This window comes from Phocoena sinus, chromosome 2 (assembly GCF_008692025.1).
Source record: "Phocoena sinus isolate mPhoSin1 chromosome 2, mPhoSin1.pri, whole genome shotgun sequence".
Classification (NCBI taxonomy): Eukaryota; Metazoa; Chordata; class Mammalia; order Artiodactyla; family Phocoenidae; genus Phocoena; species Phocoena sinus.
The window spans coordinates 11,219,058-11,244,521 of NC_045764.1; the positions used below are offsets into that span (position 1 = coordinate 11,219,058).

A 25,464-nucleotide genomic window follows, 5' to 3' on the forward strand; every position below is an offset into this window, starting at 1 on the left:
GTCACCCCAAAAGAAAACCCATGTCCAGTAAGCAGTCATTCACTGTTCTCCCCTCCCCCAGGTCCCTGGCAACCACCAATCTGTTTTCTGTCCCCATGGATTTAACCTGTTCTAGATATTTCATATAAATGGAATCATACAATATGCAACCTTTTTCATATGGCTTCTTCCACTTAGTGTAATGTTTTTGAGGTTTGTCTGCGTGTCACATATATCAGTACTCCATTCCTCTTTATGGCTGAATAATACTACATTGTAGGTATATACCACAGTTTGTTTATCCACTCATCCACTGATGGACATTTGGGCTGTTTCCACCTTTTGTGGTTAGTGCTGCTATGAACATGCATGTACAAGTGTTTGTTTGCATTCCTATTTTAAATTCTTTGAGGTATATATCTAGGAGTGGAATTGCTGGGTCATATGGTGATTCTATGTTTAACATTTTGGGGAACCGCTAAACGGTTTTCTGTAGTACCTGCACCATTTTTACATTCCCATCAGCAATATATGAGGACCCCAGTTCCTCTACATCCTCACCAACACGTGTTATTTTCCATTTTTGTTATTATAACCAACCTTTCGAGTATGAAGTGGTGTTTCATTTTGGTTTGCTTTGCATTGCCTTAATAACTAATGATGTTGAGCATTTTCATGGGCTTGTTGGCCATTTTTATATCTTCTTTGGAGAGATGTCTGTTCAAATCTATTGCCCATTTTTTTAATTGGGCTGTTTGTCTTTTTGTTTTTGAGTTGGAAGTATTCTTTATATATTCTAGATACTAGGCCCTTATCAGATACATGATTTGCATAGATCTTCTCTCATTCTGTAGGTTGTCTTTTTATTTTCTTGATAATGTCCTTTGATGCACAAAATTTTAACCTTTGATGAAATCTAATTTATCTACGTTTATTGCTCACGCTTTTCCTGTCAAACTCATTTTGATTAGTGAAGAAGCCAAGTGCAAAAAGAGTACATACTGTCTGATCCCATTTATGTGAAACTCCAGGAAAGACACATCTAAACAAATCTGTGGTTGCCTGAATTGACTAGGAAGAGGCACAAGGGAAGTTTTGGGCTTGATGGAAATCTTCTATATCTTGATTGTGGTGGTGGTTGCATGGGTGTGTACATTTGTCCAAACTTAGGAACTGTGTACTTAAATGGGTGCATTTTATCTTAGGTAAATTATAATAAAGTTGATTTAAAACAAAAAGAACATATGCAGTTTATTCAGTCTACTGTTGATGGACATTTAGATTTTTCCCAGTGTTTACCTATTTCAAACAGTGCAACTGTGAGCCATCTTATTACACGTACTTTGTGCACAAATGTCCTCATTTCTGGTGGGTATATATATCTAGGGATGGCATTACTGACTCATAGGTATGCATACAATCACATTTAGTAGATACTGCTAAAAAGTTTTCCAAAGTGATTATACCGATTTACACAGCCACGAACAGGGTATGAGAATTCCACTTGCTCCATATCATCACTAGCACTTGGCATTTGTCAGTCTTTTTAATTTTATCCATTCTAGTGAGTGTGTAGTGGAGTGGGTTAATTTAAACTTTCTTGACACTGATGAACTCGATTACCTTGTATTTGATTATTAGCTATCAGTGCTTTTTAAAATAATTCATATGTAGGAGTCTAAATATTTTCTATGAAGATTTTATTAGTTATATATTTAGCAGATATTCAGCTGTGACTTGCCTTTCAATTTCTTATTAGTAATTTTGATAAAGGGAAGTTCCTAATTTTAATGTAGTCCAAATTATCAATCTTTTCTTTTATGGTTAAAACTTTGAGTGCTATTGAAGAAATTTTTTTCTACTCCATGGTCACGAAGATATTCTCCTGTGTTATCTTCCGAGATGCTTTATTGTTTTGTCATTCACAATTAAATCTACAATTCACTTGTACTTGATTATTTTTACATGTGGTATGGGATCAAGGTTAATTTTTCCCCATACTGATATGCATTTGGCCTGGCACTATTTAGTGAAAAGTCTATTTTTTCTACTGCACTGTAATACCACCTTGATCATACAGTGTTTATATACGTTTTGGTCTGTTTCTGGACCATATTCTATTCCAGGGGTCGGCATGTGGCTCATTTTTGTACAGCTTCCAAACTAAGAATAGTTCAATATTTTTAAAGGGCTGTTTAAAAAAAAAGAATATGTGACAGAGACTGTATGAGTCCTGCAAAGGCTAAAATATTTACCATCTGGCCCTTTACAGAAAAGTTTGCTGAACTCCATTCTATTCCATTGGTCACTTTCTTTGCTGCAACACTGTGATCTTAATTACTGTAGCTGTATAATGTGTTGCTATTAGGTAGAGTAAGTCTTCCAATTTTGTTTTCAAGATTGGATTGGCTGTTCTTGTCCATTTACAGTAACACACACACACACACACACACACACAAACACAAACAAATTCTTCTGGAATTTTGATTGGTTTTATATTATTTACAGTGTTGAATATTTGAAAATATTTGAGGTATTGAATCTTTCAATCTACGAATGTGGTGTATCTCTCCCATGAATGAGTTTTGAATTTTTCTGCATCTTTTAGAATAAACATTTGATTTTTTTTTCCCTTTAGTCTCAATATAGTGAATTATATTGATTTATTTTTTAAATGTTAAACCAACTTTGCATTACAGAACTAAACCAAGATTGTTCCTAATGTATGTACTTTTTATATATTACCAGTTTTGGCTTTCTGTTTTATTTAGAATTTTTGCATCTCTGTTCACGGATTGCTTCACATAAAGGTGAACTTTGGTCCTTTTGATATATGGAGTATCAGTTTGGGTTCCCTGAGAAGCAAACACAAAGACAGAAATGGTGGCAAGACAGGATTAGACATAGCAGAGATTTATTGGGGGAAATGCCTGTAGAAAGGAGCAGGAAAGGACGGGGAAGACTTAAGACTGTGATACAGGTCTAATGCCTGTGAAGGAAGAGAGGAAAAGAGGATTTGGTAGGAAGGCCCTGACTGCAGCACAGTTCTCAGAAGGCCTGTGCTGGGCCAGAGAGGAGTCCCCAAACCAACACTGTCCCTTAGAGGAGTCCTGCTTCAGAGGGTGGGGGAGTGGCAAGTGTGAACGTGATGGTGGGTCCAGGCTGGGGCTGGCAGTCAGCTGTGTTCTCTTTGGCAGAACAGGGCTGGGCTTCTACCTTTGCAGCCCTACTCACGTGTTGTACTCCTTGGGAGGCCCAACTGAAAGCATATAGTGTTTTCCAGGGCCCTCTTCCTTGCTGGACCCCAACGTCCATGTTTGTGTCCCTGACCCTTGGAGACCGAGGGAGGCCGTGAACAGCTACTCAGTTTCAGCCTTTACTTTGGAAGCAGAATTTGCCTCAAGGCGAAAAGCAGTGTAAAACATGGGGCTCCCTGGACTTCATTCTCCTATTTTGGTTTATCGATTTTTTGAAGGCAAACTTTTTTTATATCTGCTTTTAAGATTTTTCTCTATAGGGGCTTCCCTGGTGGTCCAGTGGGTAAGAATCCACCCTCCCAATGCAGGGGGCCCAGGTTTAATCCCTGGTCGGGGAACTAAGTTCCCACATGCATGCCACAACTAAGAATCAGCATGCCACAACTAAAGATCCCGCATTGCCGCAACTAAATATGCCACAACAAAGATCCCATGTGCCACAACTAAGACCCAGTACAGCCTAAATAAATAAATAAATAAGATTTTTCTCTATATCTTTGATGTTTAGCCATTTTGTAATGATGAGTCTAGGTGAGGATATATTTTTATTTTTCTTGTTTGGGATTCATTGAGCTTCTTGTGTCTGTAGATGGATGTCTATCATCAGTCTAGGAAGTTTTCAGCCAGCATCTCATCACATATTACCTGTGTCCTTCTGTAACCCAATGCTCTCTTCTTCTGGGGCTCCAATCAAACATATGTTAGATTTTCTTACTCTACCCCCCATGGCTCCTAAATTTTCTGTTTCTTCTCTGTGTGTGCGTGCGTGTGTGTGTGTGTGTGTGTGTGTGTGTGTGTGTGTGTCTGCATTCCAGGTAATTTCTCCCTATGTATATTCAATAATTTTCTTTTTAGCTGTTTGCATTTTAAATTTTAATTATTAGAAGTTCTTTAGGGTAGTGCACCGAATATGCTTGATCACTTCCTATAGTTTCCTCTTTACCATTTTTAAGCTTATTTTAAAAACTTCTTCAGACATGATAAGCAAAGTTGTTTTATAATCTCTGTCTGGTGATTCCATTATCAGAAGCCTTTGTGGGTCTCTTTCTCTCTTTTTTTTCCTGGTGGTTCTAGCTCAGAGGGTGTTGTGTTTTTGGAGTTTTTTGTTGTTGTTGTTATTATTATTATTTCTGGATGTTTGACTATTTTGTGTTTATTGACCTTCAAATATCATTACTGAAGATTTTTTGAGATCTAGGATAAAAGATTGTTGTTTGCTTTATCCAGATCCAGGCTATTACTTGATTTAGCCTATAAATCTATGTGAAGTTCGGCCTCTAGCTACTTCTTAGAGATCGGTTTCCCTTCCCTTACCCCCTACTCTGCTTAGTTAGCACTGAGATAGCCTCTGGGCTGGTGGGAACATTCTTTCCAGTTACCCTTACTCTTCAGTGTGGGAAAAGTCTCCTAACAGATTCCTAACTGGACAAGACTTGGGCTTTTTCCTCTGCCTGCTGAGTGCAGAAGCCCTTAAGACGGAAGTTCTAACCTGGGCATATATTATGATATTAGTAGTAATTTGGGGAGGTAATTTTCTTTTTTTGTTCTTTGTTGTTTTTTTGGCCACACTGTGTGGCATGTGGGGTCTTAGTTCCCCTACCGGGGATTGAACCCGCACCCCCTGCAGTGGAAGCATGGAGTCTTAACCACTGGACAGCCAGGGAAGTCCTGGGAGGTAGTTTTCTAGTAGCTGGACTTTGTATGCGTATACACTATGGCGCAAGTATAAGTGATGTATTTCCCTGTACTCACTCACTTCGCTAATATATGGATACTTCAGTGAATGCTTTGCTGCCCATGTATTTGTCTTATTAAAATAACTTTATTCTATCAACATAGTTATAATAAAATTACCAAGTTATTTGTAGTCTGCTATTATGGGCAATGTTTCCTACTGTAAAAATATATACACACATGTATAAACTTGCATACACGTGTACACACACAAAGATAATAAGTGATTTTTATGTCATATGTTGCTAGCAACAGGTTAACTCAATATATTTATTTTGTTTCTCTTCATTTGACAGGTAGGAAACACGGGAAAGGAGGGCTTCAGGGTCTTCTGAGTAAATAGGACAAAGCAAAACACTGTGGAACGCCAGATGTAAAGGACAGTGATGACAAGGACATATATAGATATAGATATAGATACACACGGGGGAGAGAGTGATAGCTTTCAGTATGTTCAATAGTTTCCAAACGTTTGAAAGGATGTTTTGTACAAGATGGAGAAGAGTGCTGTTTCACAACTAGTGAAAGATGCAGGTAGACTCTTTCCCTGATTTTCTCCTGGGAAATCCCTACTCATATTTTGGACACAGTTAATCTGAGTGATTGCAGTAAACAAGTGAAAACTTTCTACTTCCTAATATACCTGTTCCTGGGAGGTGATGATAGTAATACAGATCTGATAACGGAAAATAGAAAAATAAGAAGGGGGATTCTGTCTTTTATCAAGAGTTGGTCATTAGAATGTTCGAAGTAAAATTCTCCTACATACCCAAACTAGTCATTATGTTTATTAAAAAATGTTTTTATGTGTTACTTTAAGAACAAAGATCACTAAGGGTGGACACTGTCTTTCATTGTTGAATTTTCAGTGCCTGCTAAGTGCATGGTACATAGTAGGAGCACAAATGTTTGTTGAGTAAATGTATTGAGTAAAGGGGGGTACCACCCTAGTACCACCTTCACTTGGTGCTATTCCCAAATGACTGTTCCCGAAGCTGCAAAAGTCAGCATGTTAGTATCTGACCTCAGCTGTTGAGGAATTATTGTCTCTCTACTTCCTTCCTATTTTTCTTTCACCTTGCTCCCATCAGTCCCCCTTGAACACAAAGTCTCGGTGACACTTTCTAAATTTAGAAAACTTATTTCACACAGTTGCTAAGTGTGTAAGCTGGAACACTAATAACAAAAACACGGTAATCCTGGACCTTAGTAGGAATTTGTAAAATAAACTGGGACACTGGTAAAGTTAGATGAGAAGTTTAAAAAAAAAAAATCTAACTTCACTCTAAAGGTCCCAGGAAATCATACTTACAGAAATCTAAAATGAAGGGAATTTGATTGCATTAAAGTAGGTATTGACAGAAATCCAATTTTTGGAGTAGATTTTCAGGCTTTGTGAGACATTGCATGAGGGTAGTTTGGCAGTCAAGAGGGTAAAGGCGATTAAAAAATCTCTTTAATGGTTCTAAAACCTTTAGGAAATAGGCGATCTAGGATTTTAGAGAACTAATTGGGATACTGAACAATAGGGCTATAAAGGTGAAAGTCCAGGAGAGTACCTGTTTGGAGTATTAATGTTCTAGACTGCCCTAGAAATCACTTCTCTATAGAAACTGTTGCTCCAGAGATGACCTGTAATTACGTGATTTTGAGCTGTCTTTTCTTAGCTGCTCCGTAACGTAAGACCTTGATCACAGACACCACTTAGCTGAATAGGCCCATTTTCTTCCTGATTGCTCTCCAGTTAGTCTATACTCAAAATACATGATTCATAGATCCAGTTAATAAAAAGTGGATTTGATTGTGGTGGTCCCTGCTTTCAAAATTTAAGAGATAATTTTTCATCTCTGGTGTAGAACTGCAATAGAAGTATTTGCGTATGAATGCTAAATGCGTTAAGCCTAGAAATGTATTTCCTGTTGTTTATTCATTCTCTTAGCAGACATTTGTTGAGTCACTTCCAAGAGTCAGTCACTAAACTAATTGTTGGGAAGGGAGCAATATAGCCTGTAATCTCATTTCCTTTAGATAGTGATTCAGATGTCACCTGCTAGAGAGGACTTCCCTGACCATTTCCTAAAAATAGTATCACATCCCTGCCTCTCCCTCTCCCTTCCCTTCACACTCTGCTTATTACTGTCTGTCACACTTTTCACCATCTCTCATGCTACTTTTTTCTCATTGAACATTTTTCTGCCTCAGGTGGATTGTCGAGCAGGAACCTTATTTTTATTTTTTTATAATTTTAAAAATGATTTGTGTGTATGTACTTATGGCCACGCGGCATGCGGGATCTTAGTCCCCGACCAGGGATTGAACCCGTGCCCCCTGCAGTGGGAGCGCGGAGCCCTAACCCCTGGACCACCAGGAAATTCCCAACTTTATTTTATTACTTTTTTTTCTTTAAACCCAGAACAGTTCCTTGCCTATATACATTTAATGAATCTTTATATAGGATGGTGGAAGATGAAGGTGTAAAATAATTACGTAAGTGCAGAAACAGAGGTCTGCACAACTGTGGCAGGATCACAGCATGGAAAGTCATCTAACCACCAGGGAGTGTTTCTCAGATGGGGTGTGCTTTGTGCTGAATAGGATTTTATCAGGACAAAGGAAAAAACAGCATTCAAGAACAGATTTCGGAGGTATTTAGAAGTTGTTTTTGTCCAGATTTGGTAGTAGGACATGGGGTAGATTGTATGTCACCAGTTAAAGATGTCTTGTGGAGGATTATGCTTGGCTTTCCTGGCATGAATGAGTGGATGGATGGAAGTACCATTGACTGAGGGATATGGAAGTGAAACACACCCACCTCATTCCCCCCGGGGAAATGATTTCAGTTTGGGATAAGTTACGTTTCTGATGCTGGTAGAATGTTCAGTACCTAGTTGAAAATTTGGGTATGGAGCTCATAGGGAGAGGTAGGGTTGAAAATAAATTTGGAAGTCGTCATTATTATGTGCTATAACTAAGCCCTAGGCATCAATAAAATCATACACGGAGAGCATGAAGACACACAGCGTAAAGATAGAACTCTAGGAAAGACAACATCTAAGAGCTGGTCAGAGAAAGGAGAATCGGAAAGGAAATCTGAAAATAAGTTTGGAAGGTATAAGGACAGCCAGGAGGAGTTGATGGCTTGCTAATTAAGAGACGATCATTTTTAGGGGAGGGTGGATAACTTGCATTTGTCCTAGAGAATTCATTAGGGTGGAGACTAAAACGATACTGTTGGGGGAGATCCCTGGTGGTCCAGTGGTTAAGACCCTGTGCTCCCAATGCAGGGGTCCTGGATTCGATCCCTCCTCTGGGAACTAGATCCCGCATGCTACAACTAAGACCCGGCGCGGCCAAATAAATAAATTTTGAAAAAAGAAAAAAAAAGATACTGTTGGACCTGACCTGACAAGTAGCAAATTGGTAAAGTTACCAAGAATAGTTTCAGTGTGGTGGGCAGAGTGGATCTGGTGCGTCAGTGGGCTGTGACATAAATTAGAACAGGGAACAGTGGGGAGGGGGGGATGCATGCTGTCCCGCAGAGGATACTTGTCAATGTCTGAGAAACCCTGAATTAGAAGTAAAGAAATGAGAGTAGGTGAGTATAGATTATTATTCAAGAAGTATGAAAATGAAAGGATGGGGAATGAGAGGTGAAAGCTATGTGGCAGGGTAGGGAGAAGTTTTGTTGTTCTCTTAAGTTTGGGAAGCTTTCGTGTGTTGTGAGATCTGGAGAGAAGAAGAGAGATTGGTTTTACACTTGAGAAGAGACCATTTGGGGAACAAGGTCCTGAAGAAAGCTGGTAACTAAATCCTCACCTGAGAAAGAGCAAAGGAAAGTAAGGATAGACAAAGATTTAAAAAAGAAAAAGATGAGGATTCAGCAGTTGAAAGAAATAAGGTTATCTAAATCGTGTGAACAAATCAAGATGGCAGAACAAGTCCAAGAAGGGTATTAGAAGTTTGAAACTGCAGCCCTGAGGGAACGGGGATTAAAATACAAGCAAGAGACTTAAGTGAGTAATGTCAAGCACTTAGCTGAACTTGGAAACTCTAAATCAGTGAGTGGGTCATGCAGTTTTACTCATTTGACATTGCAGGCCAAGAACAAGAGCAGAGGGAGGGTCTGGTTGGAATTGTCCATAGCTGGACATTGGCAAGTGGAATGCTTTGAAAGGTCAAGGGGGAAAGGAAGTGGAGGTTACTGGTGAATTTGGTTGTAGTATTGATCTGTGGGTAAACTTAAAGGAAAGAGTGTTTTCTGAGGGAGACTGATAGTCTTGAAGACCAGAGAGGACTAAAGGGTTTGGAGAAAGATGAGGGGCAGGTTTAATCAGGTATGGGGTCGGGCAGCCCGTGGTTAGCACACTGCAACACATTTTTCCGGCTTTGCAGAGAACTGAAAATCTAGAACAACTGGAATAACGGCTCTGAATCCACATGTGATACATACTTTGTGAAATTCCTGAAACTTTCAGAGAGAGAAAAAGACGATGCTGCATAAACTTCAAATACTCCAGAAGACAGATCCCAGGACTGTTTTGTTCGTTGTAGCGTGATCGGCTCCTGGCACGTTGTCCAAGCTCACTAAATATTTGTTGAATGAATAACATCCTCCAGAGTCTTTCTTGCCTAGGTGGTTCATAACGCCAGGAAATTTTGGTTCACGTCTGACACCTAGTGGTATTGTACTGAAATTACTATTAAGTGGCAGCATTTTCCTTCTATTTCAGGGAAATCCTATAGATCAGTTGCAGTACAATAATAGCTTTGTTCCTGAAACATGTCTCCAAGTTGGTTTTGGGCAGTCTTGCTATTGGCATTTACTAGGACTCTAATTTGAATCAATCAGCAGTAATATTTCTAGAGCATCCACTATATGCCAGACACTGTTCTGTGTGCCAGAGATTTTCATGTAGTGTATGTTCTCTTGCATAGGTGACCTCACTGAATTGGAATAGATAGGCAGAGCATTCCATTAGGAGTGGGAAACTTGTTCCAGAACTTAATTTTAGGATTCTATTGTGGTTTTACACGTGAGACCTTTTCTAAATTTATTTCATAGCTTTTGGTGCTACCGTTCCTATGTCATGAAATACTGCTTTTCATTAATGTTAGGTAGGCTTTTAGGAAGATAGAAGAAAGTAGAAGGAAGGCTTGGGTTTGTTGTCAATTTATATGATCCAGATTGTGCAAAATACTGCATAATACGGAGAACTGTGAACAGATTTTGTTTTCTTTCCTTTAAGAAGAAGTAAAGTTCTGACTTGTTAGTGATGCATACTGAACTATTTGAAGTATTTGTGAATGAATTGACATGATACCTGGGATTTACACTAAAATACTTTAGGAGAAAAATGAGAGTGTAAATGAAACAAGATGACAGATTTTTAATAATTATTTACATTATGTTCATGGAGGGGGTTATTCTGCTGTTTTCCTCTATTTTTGTATATGCGGGGCATTTACCACACTAAAAAGTAAACCAAAAAAATTAGACAGGTGTGGGCTGAAAGAAAGTTTGTCATGATTAACTTAGAACATGATCTGCTTTTTAATATTTAGCAGGTTTTCTTAACTTCACTTTGTTCCATTTGATGTTACTTAAAGATGAGGTTGAGTAGTGAGTGTGTGTTTGCTTATAATGGATGAAATGTGATTGAGACCTGACAGGTGACATTCTACTGACGTTGTCTAGAGACTATTGGAATTTGGGGTTGGGAGCTCATAAGAATTGTTGGAGCTACAGATTGGAGGCTTGGGGGGTATAGTTTCAAAGTACTAGCCATCACTCTGGAAATGAGAGCGTCATAAGTGGAAATTTGGGACCACCTAGGTTTAAAAAGCTGGAATGCATTTTTTTTTCCTTAGTGCTTCTGCCCTTACCAAAGGGGAAAGGGACCCAATAATCTGCCATGGCAGTCTTCTTAAATTGGATTGTACTTAATTTTCATATAGGATGTATCAGTATTTTTCATATGATACATACGGGTTTTTGATGTGAGACAATGCCTCTCTTAGGCTCTTAAGATAGTTTTGTACGCCGTTAGCAAACCAAACCCCTAAAATAAAAATTAGAAGCCTGTTTTCTTTTCTTTTCTTTCTTTTTTTAGAAGCCTGTTTTCAACAATGAAAAAAACAGCTATGAAATATTTCAGGCAAACAGAAAATAAAGGGAAGAAATGTGACTTCCAAATGGTGGCCACCTGTCCTTGTCATCTTAGCATTTTAACACTCCCCTCCTCCATTTCTCTCTCACTAAGACATAAATGATTATAAATATGGTTAAGGCCCTTCCATACCACTCCTTTTCTATTCTCTTCCCCCAGAGGTAACTACTAGCCTGAATTTGCTATTTATCATCCCCTCTGTTTGTTTTTTGCCTTAATAGATCCATAATTCCTAACTTCTGCTCAATAAATGCTTCTCCATGCCCTGTTTTTTCTGTGTCAATCTGTGACCCAGCAAAGAGAAACAAAGATCATTTTTTATTATTCAGATTTAACTCTGATATCTGTCTGTCTCAGTCTACATTGTGGTTTCAATTATTTTGGGTCTGAAAAATAGATATTAATTTCAATAAGCTATTTAATTGATTTTCTTTAAATAATGAATGCCTGGAGCTTTAATACTCCATTATGGGGCTTCCCCGGTGGCGCAGAGGTTGAGAGTCCGCCTGCCGATGCAGGGGACACGGGTTCGTGCCCCAGTCCGGGAAGATCCCACATGCCGCGGAGCGGCTAGGCCCGTGAGCCATGGCCGCTGAGTCTGCGCGTCCGGAGCCTGTGCTCCGCAACAGGAGAGGCCACAACAGTGAGAGGCCCGCGTACCGCAAAAAAAAAAAAAAAATACTCCATTATGTGACGTCTGTAGCTTTCCACCTTTGTGGAGAGCACACGTCTTCCAAGGCTTATCTAACTTTAACTTTCATATGAAGCACAGTTTAATTTCAACAGCCTTTTCTAGTGTAGAGGTAGATAGAGGGTTTCTTTGTTTTTGTCTTTTTTTCTTTTTTTTACAACAAAGAAATCAGTAAAAAGAATACTTTAAAAAACTGTCATTATAAAAACAGAGATTTGGTTCCATTAAAAAAATTGTTCGGTAGCATAGGAACTGTGAGAGAGAAGGAAAAATTTTTTTAAATCTCAATCTGAGTGATAGCCCTTATTTTCTGCTGCTTTGCTTTTGGTGAAGATGTAAGATGGTATTTCTTTGTTTAAAGTATAATTTTTTTTTTAACTCTGATAAATACATTTCTCTTGTCCCTAGAACTAACTATAGGATTCCCTGATCTATACCTATTATTTCCCTGTGTATCTTCATTCTCTGTGTCTCGTTTCTAACTGGTATAGTTCTAAGAATATTACTTCTGAAAATAATCTATTTACTTTAGGCTGCTTGCTTTGTACATTTCAAATTGTGAAACAATTTAAATGTTGCAAGTGATTTGGATTTTAGCATTCTCCAAAGAAGAGGGTCATTAGAGCACTCTGGCTTTTAGACACCAGTCTCTTTGAAGACAGGTGAGTAGTTTGTGTCAGTTACTGGAAACTTGTTAGTATAGTCTCTCTTACTTCTTCCTTCTTTTCTTTGGCGTTCTTCGGTTTGTACTCTTCAACTCCCCCCAGTATGCCAGTTGAGTCTGTATTGTTACTCTTTGGACCAGTATTTAATCAAGCACAAGCAGTGTGACAAGCGCCATGTCCCCTGGCCTCATTCATCCCTGATCTCCATGTAAACTTTCTAAAGCTTTATCATCAGGTTAGCATAGTAATGACATTGATTAAATACCTACTTGTATTAGGCATCATATAAGTATTTCAGTGGATTCTCTCTTCTAATCCTCACAATAGCCCTGCCAGGTAAAAATAAATTGTCATCACCCTCATTTTTCAGATGAGTTAACTGGGGTACAAATAAATCATTTGTCTAACATCACTTGGGGATAGGGTTGCCAGATAAACTACAGGATGCCCAGTTAAATTTGAATTTCTCATAGACAGTCATTTTTGCAAAATCCAGTAACCCTACTTGGAAAGTAAGTGGTAGAGCTGGGATTTTAAACCAGGTAATCTGGTCGTAGGGCTCAAGCTGTTAACCACTGCCTTATACTAGGTATGGAGAATAAAAATCATATCCACCCGGGTCTTTCCTGGTGGCGCAGTGGTTGGGAGTCCGCCTGCCAGTGCAGGGGACGCGGGTTCGTGCCCCTGTCCGGGAGGATCCCACATGCTGCGGAGCAGTTGGGCCCGTGAGCCATGGCCGCTGAGCCTGCGCGTCCGGAGCCTGTGCTCCGCAGCGGGAGAGGCCACAACAGTGAGAGGCCCGCGTACTGCAAAAAAAAAAAAAGAAAAAATCATATCCACCTGCATGTTCATCCAGTATTTGGATGGCAGCTACTACCTATATATTATTATTTCTTTTAGTTGAGTTATTTTTCCCCAACTGATTATATTTACCATAATGTAAAAATATGTGCATTCTCTCTGATTTCAAAGTGTAACGTTCAACTTCAGGCAAATTCGTGTATGCTTTTTATAGCTTCTTATTTAAGTGTTTACTAATTGTATGTTAAATAGCATAAAGTGGGACTTTCAGTACCTGCTCATTTTAGCCATTCTCATTCATGTAAGGTCATTGTCTTCTTCCTTTTCTCAAATACAGAACGATTTAATTACATGTGTGTGTTAGAAAGACACATTTCCCTTTTCTTTTGATAAGGTCAAGGGAATAATACTTGAATAAGGTCTTTAGCAGTTCTTTGAAACACATCCTATGTGTTCTCAAAAAATTGAGAAATTATAAAATACACATGTAGAATTGAAAGAGGCTTTTTACTAAGAATTGCCAGGGAAGCCACCCGGCTCTGCCAGATGATCCTACAGGGAAGCAGGGAATACTTTTTCCTGATTAATTACAATTCGGGATCGGACTCTTTGTTTTGCATATCTAGAAACCGACTTTAAAAAACTAAAGACGTACGAGATTGAATAACACACACTTTAAATTTGATGCTTGTGATTTCCAGTTCCAGTGGAATTGCAGAGAGCATATATTAAAGAGATGACACTCTTAAAATTATTGAACCACGTGTTTAACACAAGACTTAGAGTCAAGGAGTATAGAAATTGAAGAGAGGGATATTTCTTAGTTAAACCTGCCTGTAATTAAAGGACGCCTATGGGACATTTTTCTGTTGTCCAGAAGGGATTGGTTAAGATCCACAGTAGTAATAGCAAGTCAGAATTTTGGAGACAGTCCAGAAAGGAAAGTGAGCAAGAAGAATCAAAGTACAGCTCTCAGCAGATGTGGTAGTGCTTGCTGTAAGACTGGCCCTTCTTTTAGTCTGTTCCATCTTCATGTATTTTCAGGCACAGTGTATTGAAGGATTCGTCAGTTTGTGGCAAAGTCTCTGTGATTTTATAATGGTAGTCATTGCGAAGTTAGTATTTCCTTTATAGAAATCAAAACCAAATTATTTTGGACTACAATTTATTCCGTGTGAGTGAAAGTGCCTATCAGAACTTTCAGAAGTCAGTACATTGCTTCCCAGCCAGCTTCTTATTATTTTGTAGAATTCATTAATGCTCATTTACATTTTTAATTTTAATTTTATTTTATTTATTTTTTTTTGCGGTACGCGGTCCTCTCACTGCTGTGGCCTCTCCCGTTGCGGAGCACAGGCTCCGGACGCGCAGGCTCAGCGGCCATGGCTCACGGACCCAGCCGCTCCGCGGCATGTGGGATCTTCCCGGACCAGGGCACGAACCCGCGTCCCCTGCATCGGCAGGCGGACTCTCAACCTCTGCACCACCTGGGAAGCCCTACATTTTGTATTTTTAAATATGAGTATGGTATAATCACCTTTGGGACATAGTGGACTAGAAGACATTAATTAAAAAAAAAAAAAAAAAACGTCCTCGGGGCTTCCCTGGTGGCGCAGTGGTTGAGAGTCCGCCTGCCGATGCAGGGGACGCGGGTTCGTGCCCCGGTCCGGGAAGATCCCACATGCCGCGGAGCGGCTGGGTCCGTGAGCCATGGCCGCTGAGCCTGCGCGTCCGGAGCCTGTGCTCCGCAACGGGAGAGGCCACAGCAGTGAGAGGACCGCGTACCGAATTAAAAAAAAAAAAAAAGCATCCTCTCTTTAATTATATAAATCTTTCCATGAAAGCAGTGACTTGGCACAGCAAAACTTAGTAAACCTTCAGATCTCTAGCCTAGAAAAAATAGATGGTTTTCCTTAAATACCAACTGTTGTAAATGTTGAGTTGGCTGCATACGGACCTAGCCTAATTACCAGCTGGATTGGCATTAAGTATTTGCATTTTAAGTGACTTATATTGAAAGAAACCTTCTTTTCCCTTTCGAACTAGTTGTAAGTGGACTGTCTCCTTGTATTTGGTAAAGCTTGACAACTGAATAAGTAGTTCGGTTACATTTGAAGCAGGAGGGAACACACCATGTTTGGATTTGGATCTCGATTCAGATCCCTACTCTGCCTCTTCGCAAGTTACTTAGTCTGTTTCCTCCTCAGTATAGTGACAGTATTAAAATCATAATGACTTTCTTGACAGCTTGATGTAAGAATTAAATCATAAATTTGTTCATTTATTGCATAATGCTTTATCGAATGCCTGTTCTGTGCCATGCATTGTTCTGGGTGCTGTGAGCATCAGTGAACGTGACAAAAATCCCTGCTCTTCATTTTAGTGGAAGAGACAACCAGCCAGTATGAAAGCAAATAAACATGTAACTTTAAGTAGCGGATGACAGGTTCTGCGAAGAAAAATAAAACCTGGCACATACAGAAAGTTTTCCCAAACTGTGTATTATAATTTTCAAAGTACAGCAAATACCTTGTCCATCTGGATTCAACAATTAACTTAATGTTGAATATATATTTGCTTTATCTGTCCATCCATACATGTGTCTGGGTGTTCGGATATCTTGGCTTATTTTTTTCTCTCAAGCCATTTGAAAATTAAGTTGCAGATATCATTATCATAATACTGGAAATGTAATAATATAATAATAAAATATGATAATATAAGATTACAATCAGTCCCTAAGTATTTTGGCAAACATCTCTTAAGAATGAGGACATTCTTCCTTACAGTAGGGATTTAACTAGCATTAGTTCTCTGTTTCCTCCAAAACCTCATGGAGAAAGCAGTCAGGGCTGTCTGTCATAGCCAATCAGAAGTGACCAAAGGATTTATAATATTTTCACGTCTTCTGAACTTAGAGAGCTGTATAGAGTTTCCTTGGGAAGAGATCTGATATATATTTTTGAAAATTGGATGATAGATGCTTTGCAGGTATATTTTTACAACCTTTCAAATTTTTCATGCTTGAAAACGTAAGAATATGAGACTAGTCTTCATCTAAGCACGACGGAGAGTGGAAATACACATTTACCAAGGAATTGCTCCAATTACAAGCTATGCTGAGCGCTTTTACATGTTATCTTATTGAGTCTTCATAGAAACCCTTCAAGAATGCAAAAACATGTCTCTGTACTGTAAAAGAAAAAGCAATCATTTCTTTTAAGTAAAAACGTTTATTTACCTGCACCTGGCCTATCCCGTGGCACAGCAAGGATTTGGATCCCTGTCTCCTGGTGTCTAAAACATGAGCAGTTTTCCTCTGTGCCCTGTTGCATTTTAAGCAGAGTTAGCCATTCACTACTTTGAGAGGATGTCTTTCAGAGTAAACAGCTAAATATGTAAGGGGAGTTGCTGATAGACGTTCCTTTATTGGTTTCTACTTCTTTTGAGCCACCTTTATGATATACCTGGATAAAAATTCGGTTTTATATGACAATAATTATGGATTCTTTATATTTGGCAGTCATATTCTGCCCAGCACCACAGTCTAACAAGTATGGTGAAAGAACTCCATACATACATATGCCTTATTTTCTCAGTTATATTCTTCCTTAAGGGTCAGGGCTGTGTCTTCTGGTTCATTGATTTTCCATCTTGAGTATGCATCACAGTCACAGGAGGGTTTCTGATTCAGTAGATCTGGGGTGGGGGGGTCCGTGAATTTGCATTTCCAGCACATTCCCTGGTTGTGTTAATGCTGCTGGTCTGGGGATCACACTCTGAGAACCACTGTCTACCTGTTTGTCCCCTCTCAGTACTTACCTTGGTGCTTGTTGCTTAGTTTCAATGTCCTCTCACCTGTGACTCTTTCTTTGACTTCTGTGTATTGAAACTGTCAGTTGTTCTCCAATGTTAGTGTGTAGAAGGATCATCTGGGAAACTTCTTGACAAACCAGATTTCTGATTGAACCCCCAAACGTTGATTTTTGTCAAACCCCTGAGCTGTTAATGCAGACGATCCACGGATAGCAGTTTGTGAAGTACTGACTTTCAGATTTGATCACGAGCTCCTCATTGCCATGACTGTATGTTGTATCTGTCTCTGTTTTTTTTTTTTGCGGTACGCGGGCCTCTCACTGCTGCGGCCTCTCCCGCTGCGGAGCACAGGCTCAGCGGCCATGGCTCACGGGCCCAGCTGCTCCGCGGCATGTGGGATCTTCCCGGACCGGGGCACGAACCCTTGTACCCCGCGTCGGCAGGCGGACTCTCAACCACTGCGCCACCAGGGAAGCCCCTGTCATACCATTCTTTGTTCATATGTCTTTCTCCCTCCAGAGTCCCTGAAGGGAAAGGACTGTCTTATTTAGGATTGTGACTTAGTGCTTAACACCACGCAGTGTTAAAAAGCAGTGGAGTTGAATACCACCTGTGTAATCTAGCTGTGTGACCTTAAGAGAATTTACTTAGTCTCTCTGAGCCTCGGTGTCCTCTTTTATTCGATGGTGGTAGAAATACTTACTTGTTATGGAAATTAGCTCTCAGGTATGTGTAATATTTAGTGTGATAATTTACATACAGAATGTTCCCAGTAAATGGAAATCATTGCTATTGTGGTGGTTGTGTTATGGAAGAAGAAAAATAAATGTTTGAGTTCTTGGAACCCTCTTAATGATGACTTTAGCATCCAGATTTAAGATATGTGTTTAACATTTCATTTAAAAAATCTTTGCTTCACTGTCTCAATTAAATATCATTTTTTATTTTGCTATTTTAAGAAAATATCGTGAGGTAAAATTACGCCTTGGATCTTTTCTTTCCCACAGGAAAACAAAGAAACCGCTTGGAACCCATGGATACCATCTTTGTCAAACAGGTTAAAGAGGGAGGACCTGCTTTTGAAGCTGGATTGTGCACAGGTGCTTGATAGTCTTACTTAAACCTACCTTTTAATTTCTTTTCTACTTCATTTTTACCATATTTCATTTTCCGTCTCCTACTGTATGTTTCTTCCTTTTTCTTCATATCAGTTATTACTGTTTTTGAGACCTAGTTAGTTATATGTTTTTTGATACCCAAATGGATGGGTGGGCAGAAACACCGTAATTGATATATTGTGGATACTTTCAGTTACCACTCAGATAATGGACCCTCAGAGGCCCTCTTAACCTATTTTGCATACATTTAATTTTGACAAAGGTTAGTAAAATAGCAAATGAAGGAGATATTCGTTGAAGTAAATGAAATCATCTTGGAGCTCCAAGTTCTGGCAGAGCCTGACCTGCTAGAGGTGAATGAATTTGTCCACCACAAAGAGTAGTTTAAGTCTCCAGTGCAATGCAAGCCCAGCTTCATCTGCAACTATCAGTGGATGTGGTCTGGTAGCTGTTCTGAAATATTTTGTGACTTGTGATTTTAATTTAAAAAACTAAGTAGGATTTAGTTTAGATTAATGCAGACACTAAAATAGTTACCCTTTTCTCTTGTTTCTAAACATGAAATAATTTAAAAAGGGAATTAGTGAAAAACTATCTTTTACTGCCTTTTGAATAAAATGTTATCTTTGCAGCTACACATGTAAATAGTGGGTGTCACTGGTAAGATTTATTAGGATGCATTGTTAAGTTGTTAATTATCTTTTTTGTCATAGCTAAAGTAAGCCTAATTTCAATATCATTAGTATGTATAAAATGTACATCAGTGAACATATAGGATTCTATTACCTAGAATGTATCATCTCTCATATTCTAAGCTTTCCAAGGTTGGGAAGATGAAGTTGAGGGACTGTGCAAAGCCCACAAAATATACGTTTTTTCCTGTTTTCCTCTTTCCTCTGTCCTTTCTCTCATTATTTTCCTTTCTGTTCCACTGAATTTTTCTGAGTAACCAAACATCCTTTTCCCCATTAAAATGAAGAACAAGTTAATAGATATAAAGTCAAAACCATGTCCATACCCATGTTTAAGTTCTGCAATGTAGCACTAATCAATAAACTAAATAGACTGAGAGAATACAACAAAGAAAATCAGTTGGACTAAAATTAGAGACCACTGAGATAACAAAAATAATTGTCTAAGGCTGTTAAACAGTGTTTCTCTATTAGAAAGGACAGGGTAAATGGAGGGATAAATAGTAGTTTTACAACTCAGAAAACAAATGATAGGGGCATAAATAGTATAATTGTGGTCACTTGGTGATTATACTTTTTGAGGTTTCTAAATTCATCGATGGCTGGACTCTTATTTAAAATACAGTTATATTTCATAAGTAGCTAGATATATTAAAATTTAGGTTCATTTTTGTAAAAAGACACGTTAAAAAACGAGCAAGGATATATTAAAAATAAGTATATTACTCAAGAAATATTTCAAAGGTACTCACAAGTGACTTTTTAAAGGAATTCCTCATGTGTTATTTAATTTCTCTTTGAAGGTGATCGAATTATAAAAGTCAATGGAGAAAGTGTTATTGGAAAGACCTATTCCCAAGTAATCGCTTTAATCCAGAACAGGTAAGAGTCTTGAAATAGGATGAATTTTGGCCAAAGATGGGTTTTATAAATCACTGAAACTAGTAGATTTAACGCAGTATCATATTCCTATAAGAAATTAATGTGCTGTGGAAATCTGAAACTTTCCCTTAAAGTGGAAAATGCATTTGAAAGTTGCCAAGAACAAACTATCTGAGGATGGCGTATTTGGTGGCTTTGTTTTGGCAAGTTTATCAGATTTGTAATTAAAATCCTTTAGAGCCTGAGAGGCATACGTTTTAGATTTACCATTAAGTTTCCTACTTTTATTTGAAGTGATAATCAAATTTCTAATTTGTTTATAATAAATATATATATATATAAATGCATGTATAATTTATTTTAAAACCACTAAGGATAACTTATCTTAAATAGCTTTTACTGAATGATATTCTTGGCTCAAATTCATTTGTTTTAACAAAGACAGCAAGAAATCGTCTTTTAATCCGTTTGTTTGCCTACATTCTACAGAATAGGATTTTGAGTTCTAAAGGTAAATAAATATTTATAGAGCGACTGATTGCAAAAATAATTTAGTCCTACTCTTTCTCTCTATCACACACCTAGAATTTTTTTTTTTTAATTACACATAAGGAAATCGAAAGCCAAAGAGGTTGCTGTATTAAATTTCTGTCAAGAATAAGCCATGACTCTGGGATCCGATTTCCAGCTCATCACCACAAGAGGTTCTTCCCAGATTCAAATACAGTAACTTTTGGATGATTTGTTGCTTTATGTTAGCCATACTCACCTGTCTGTAATTAAATTGAGGTTCATTATTTTCTGAAGAATTCTATCAAGCTCCTCTAACCATGTCTAAAGCTGTTCATGCTATAATCTAACTTATGTACATGAATGCCCTAATATGTTGTCACTTTTACAGTTAGGTGATGTGATCATGATTTATTGATCTCAGAGTATTCTCCTTACTGTTGGATTCTAGGTGTTCCTGACAGTGAGCCCTATTTGATCTTAAATATTGAGGAGACCTGGGCACTGGTGAAGAATTGAAAGCCTCCCCGGAGGCAGTGGGGAGATCCACCCAAATTTTCTTTTACTGCAAATAATTTAGATCATGATAAATATACCAGTATGTTTCGTCAGCCTGTAATTTAAGGGTTTTTTTAGTGTATTTGTTAACATGTCTTCTTTAAAAGTACTATTTTTCCAAACAACCATAACTTAATCTTTGTTTTCCTCAAAATCCACATTAATTTTTTGTTTGTTTGTTTTTTTTGTTACTGGTGCAGTTCATCTTTCAGAATAATAATAACACTTTGGAATGACAGTCTTAATTTTTCAACCAATAAAGCAATTTGAAAAATAAATACTGTTTTTTCATGATCTTATTTTTCTTTTAAAAAATTGTGTTCCTTTTGTCTGCAGTTGGTAGCAAATGGATTAATGCAGCACAAAGCCATTGAGATTCTGCAGTGTATTAATGTAAAAATGTATCCTTGCAGAAGAATTTATCTAAGCATCAGTATGTATTTTCTACCAACTCTAAATGTTGAAATACAAGTACCTACATATTTTCTTCGTAGAATTTATTTGAACCTGTGGTTCTAATTGTTTTACTCTTCTCTCAGCATTTATGAACCTAAAAATAAGGGTTCGAATAGAGACACCAGTAAATTATTAGATTTGGGGTTTTTTGTTTTTGTTGTTGTTTGTTTCTTAATCTCTTGATTGTATTGGGGGAAAATCTATCTGATATTGTTAGGGTAGATACTGAAGCACTTGCTGGGGATAGCAGTGTTCTCCTTGCCGTATCTAAGTGTTAATTCCAGATCACAGGACTTGGTATAATTTATCCCTTTGAACTGTTTTAAACCTAGAGAAACTTCTCTATTATTTTTAACAGAACACTTACAGTACCAAAATAAAATGAGACTTTGAGCTATTCCTGTAAAGGCTCTAAAATTAAATCACGGAGAAGAAAGTAAATTGTTGAGATGCTATATGGTTTTTAAAAAATGAGTCATTTTGATGGTTGTGATGGTGAACTCTGATTTCCTTCCCATTTGAGGCCAAGAGGGAATATTTCAAAACTAGATGTTTATATTGCTTAAAATGTTAAATTTGAGGGTTCTCTGATTATTTTTATGTTAATGTATTTTTAACTTGATAAACAGAGAATTGGTGGTAAAAATTTGTAATTTGTTCTGTGACCTGAAAGAAAATAATACACAATTATATATTGATGAGTTTTGTTCCAGGAGTATTCAATATAAGTAATATACTTCATGTTTTTAAATTAGAAACATGTTATAAAGAACACATGACTGATTATGAATAGCTCAGACATACGGCAGGGTGCCCTCTTTTGTACATAATTAGCCTATATATATAAATGACTTCTTTTCATTTTAATGATTCGGATTTGAAATGTAAAGATTTTTAAAACCCCCATATTAAACTCTAAGCAATTTTAAAAATACTTGTGAGTTAACTCTTTTTCCTTTATGTCTTTCTTGTATACTTCTGCCTCCCCTAAAATAGTATGTGTCTATTCAATTTCAGCGATACCACATTGGAACTTAGTGTTATGCCAAAAGATGAAGACATTCTCCAAGTGGTGAGTTTTATTTATTCAAATATGTGGATTGTTTTATAGTCATGAATGTTAATAAAAATTCTTTAAAGATGGAGGTGGATTAAACTTTTTTTAAAAGATTCTAGGGAAAAAAAACTCAAAACGCTCTGTTTTTCTCTACATTTTACCAAAAAAACAAAACAAAGGGAGAGAGAGACTATTGTCCATTTTTTACAATTAAGCAACATGAGAATATTTTATTGATTCCGCAGTAAACTCTTACTGTTGTCATTTGGAATGAGATTCCTAAAGAGTTTGTTTGCCCAAATGTTGCATTCTAGATACTCCTTCAACCAAAAGCCAAGCCTCAGGGTGCAAGTACATATCCCCAGGAATTAGATTTTTTTTTTTTTAAACTATGAGGTCAGAAATTTTATGAAAGCCATTTTAAATTTTCCAATAAGCATTACTGTCTGTAAATTAACTTACCGAGCAGTTTTCTTAACAGTATCCATTCATTCCATTAGAAGTAATGTTCACAATGAATAGAGTCTACACCTTAAGGGAAAAATAGGTTAGCATCTTAGAGAGAGAGTGAAACTATATAGTTGAAAATCTTTAGCATTTATCTTAAAATATCTTTCTCCTCTTGAGAAAGAAAACAGATTAACTGGAGTACTTAACTCCTTTATTAAGCTTAGATATTGCTGAGGGTAAAAAGATGACAACATAAATTTCATTCAGGAAAATAATACTTTTCCTCAATTGATTTTGTAGTTTAGCAGAATAAAACAGTTAGAGCTAGGAAATAGCAGTGGCTGTGAAGATTGTTGTTGTTTTTTAATTCCTTTTAGTGAATAGCTGTTGTTGCTGTTGTTTTCTTACTCAGAACTGATGGAATCCTTGTGGTAGGAATGGAAATCGGAATGTTTTTCACTTGTAAGGCTTTCCTTTGAACTTAGCTCAACAAAAGTCCTAAATAATCTTCTGTAAACGTTTTTTTTTTACAAAAAAATCACTAAAGCCAATCCTAGTGATTCAGTTTATTCACTTACACATAAAATATAATTAACCAAAATCCATGGAGATCAGCCTTGTGTTTTCAAGACATACTGATTTTATTTCAAAATGGCATGTTTATCGACAGCAGGTTATTACCCTTCTTAAATGCGCAGTTCTGTTGGGGTTGAGTGTCTCAACAAGGAAGTTGTAAGCATCTGTGGCGGTTTTCTCAGTCAAGCAGCACTAGTTGTAGAGTCCTCCCCTGATCATTCCGCACAGCGAGAGAACAACAGACAACCATGGAAGGCAGTGAAGTCACTAGACTGAAAATAAATAGGGGGGTCCTCCTGTAGGGCTCCACTTATGCAAAGGACCAGGAGGTGATGCCCACACGGTAGGGCAAACTTTACCTTGAACCCTTGCATTCTCCTGACTCAGAGACAGAGGGCACTTCCAAAACAGAACTGATATCTCATCTTCAGTAGTCTCTTTGCTTGCCAAGGTGAAGGCACCGGTTGGACACTGTTGAGAACAGTGAAACGTTCTATAAACGTTTAGAACAGTGAAACGTTGTATAAATTCCCAGGAATCAGGCACAGAATTACCATCCTAGCCTGCTGTGTGGGTGATACAGGGGAGCAACAGCGCAAGGGATCATGTTCTAAGGATGTGATCAATGGGAAATTAGGTTAATTAATTTCCTTATGTTTTATTTAAGGTAAAGGGAAAATACAAAGTGTTGCAACACAGGGAGAAGTTGGTTCACTGGGGTGACCTGAACACACAGATCTTCAAGGTTCCTCAGGGTCCTGATACATTGTAACAGAAAATTCATCTTTAAAACCTGTTGAGTTATTTTAATCATAAGAAATTAAAAGCCCATATCCTTGATGATAAAAGAAAACCTCACTTTTAAACCCAGTCTTCATTCACATTTGCGTTAGGAAATTGAAGGAGTATATATAGTTAATGCAGACTCTCTGTTGTTCCCTGAAGGACACTGAAATGCAGTAACTTCTTTTCCACATCAATGCTTTTAGCTGGGATATCTACAAGTGGCATTTTTAAAATCTATTATAAAACCTAAAGAGAATCTGGGATTTAAAAAACCATATGTGGAAATACTTCTCTCTAACAGATTCTAGAATGAAAATATTCTATAAGGGGCCTTCAGAAGTATTTATGTTGGTCTTAAATCTGTTACTTAAAATATATGCTTTTAAAGATGTATTTGTCCCTGTGAGGTTGAATATTCATTGTAAAGAAAACATAAACATGAACATTTTTACAGCTACTATAAACATCATTTACCCAAGAGAAAGCCTGTCTCAGTTTTTATATATTTGCCTGGGTCACGGCAGGATTGGGTGTCCATGAGTGTTTGCTCCTCAAGTGATGTGTAGATCAAGTTGTTCTAGAGGTATTCAGCTCATCTTTGAGAGGTGGCATAGAAAATTTGATTTGGTTTAAAACTTACATCATGTAAGGACAGGTAGATAATAATAAATCTCATAATTCACAGAAGACAGTGACATGAGGTTGAAAACATGAAGTAAAATTAAGAATTATTTATTATGTTATTAAACTAGTGCTGGTAATAGTACTCCTGTACTTGGCAACCTCATTTTTTAAACTAACATACATTTTCATACATTGTAAAATGTATGTATAGTGACATACATTTTAAACTAACAATACAATAGTATTGTATTCATTTGAGTCATTTGGTGGTCTTATAATATTTTAGACCATGATCATAGACTTAGACAAGTTCATATTTTTAAGGTGATACTACAAAATAAAAAGCACTTCCTGTTGCATTTGTAAAAAGACAAAACGATTTTGTTGCCCTCTCAGACACTGAGAGTGAATGAAGTAGCCACCACCTGTCAAGTCACCTAAACAGTGATGCTGACTGAAAAAAAATATGTCCTCAATGGACCCATGGTAGCTCTCAGTGCTAGATCTGGGTGTTCTTTTCTGTGCAGACTTCAAGGTACTTCATTAAGCCTTTAGCTCCATGGACTCAAAATTCAGTTTTAAGTAGATCAGTTCTGATGGCTGTGGAGATTCTCGGGTGTGTCTGATGTTTGACGAGGGTATTTG

At 37.6% G+C, this 25,464-nt stretch overlaps 1 protein-coding gene across 6 annotated transcripts in view; it reads left to right on the forward strand.

The window, feature by feature from the left end:
* The window catches only part of ARHGAP21 (Rho GTPase activating protein 21), a 128,473-nt gene that overhangs the window by 61,833 nt on the left and 41,176 nt on the right, over nucleotides 1-25,464 (forward strand). For 5 of the 6 annotated variants that reach the window (XM_032622123.1, XM_032622119.1, XM_032622122.1 and 2 more), the window contains 3 exons: nucleotides 18,118-18,210; nucleotides 19,724-19,802; nucleotides 22,344-22,398. In XM_032622123.1, the coding sequence (XP_032478014.1) occupies nucleotides 18,118-18,210; nucleotides 19,724-19,802; nucleotides 22,344-22,398 (227 nt within the window). Of the gene's footprint in view, nucleotides 1-18,117; nucleotides 18,211-19,723; nucleotides 19,803-21,206; nucleotides 21,304-22,343; nucleotides 22,399-25,464 lie in introns of those variants that run through there. The other variant, XM_032622124.1, reaches the window with a different exon arrangement.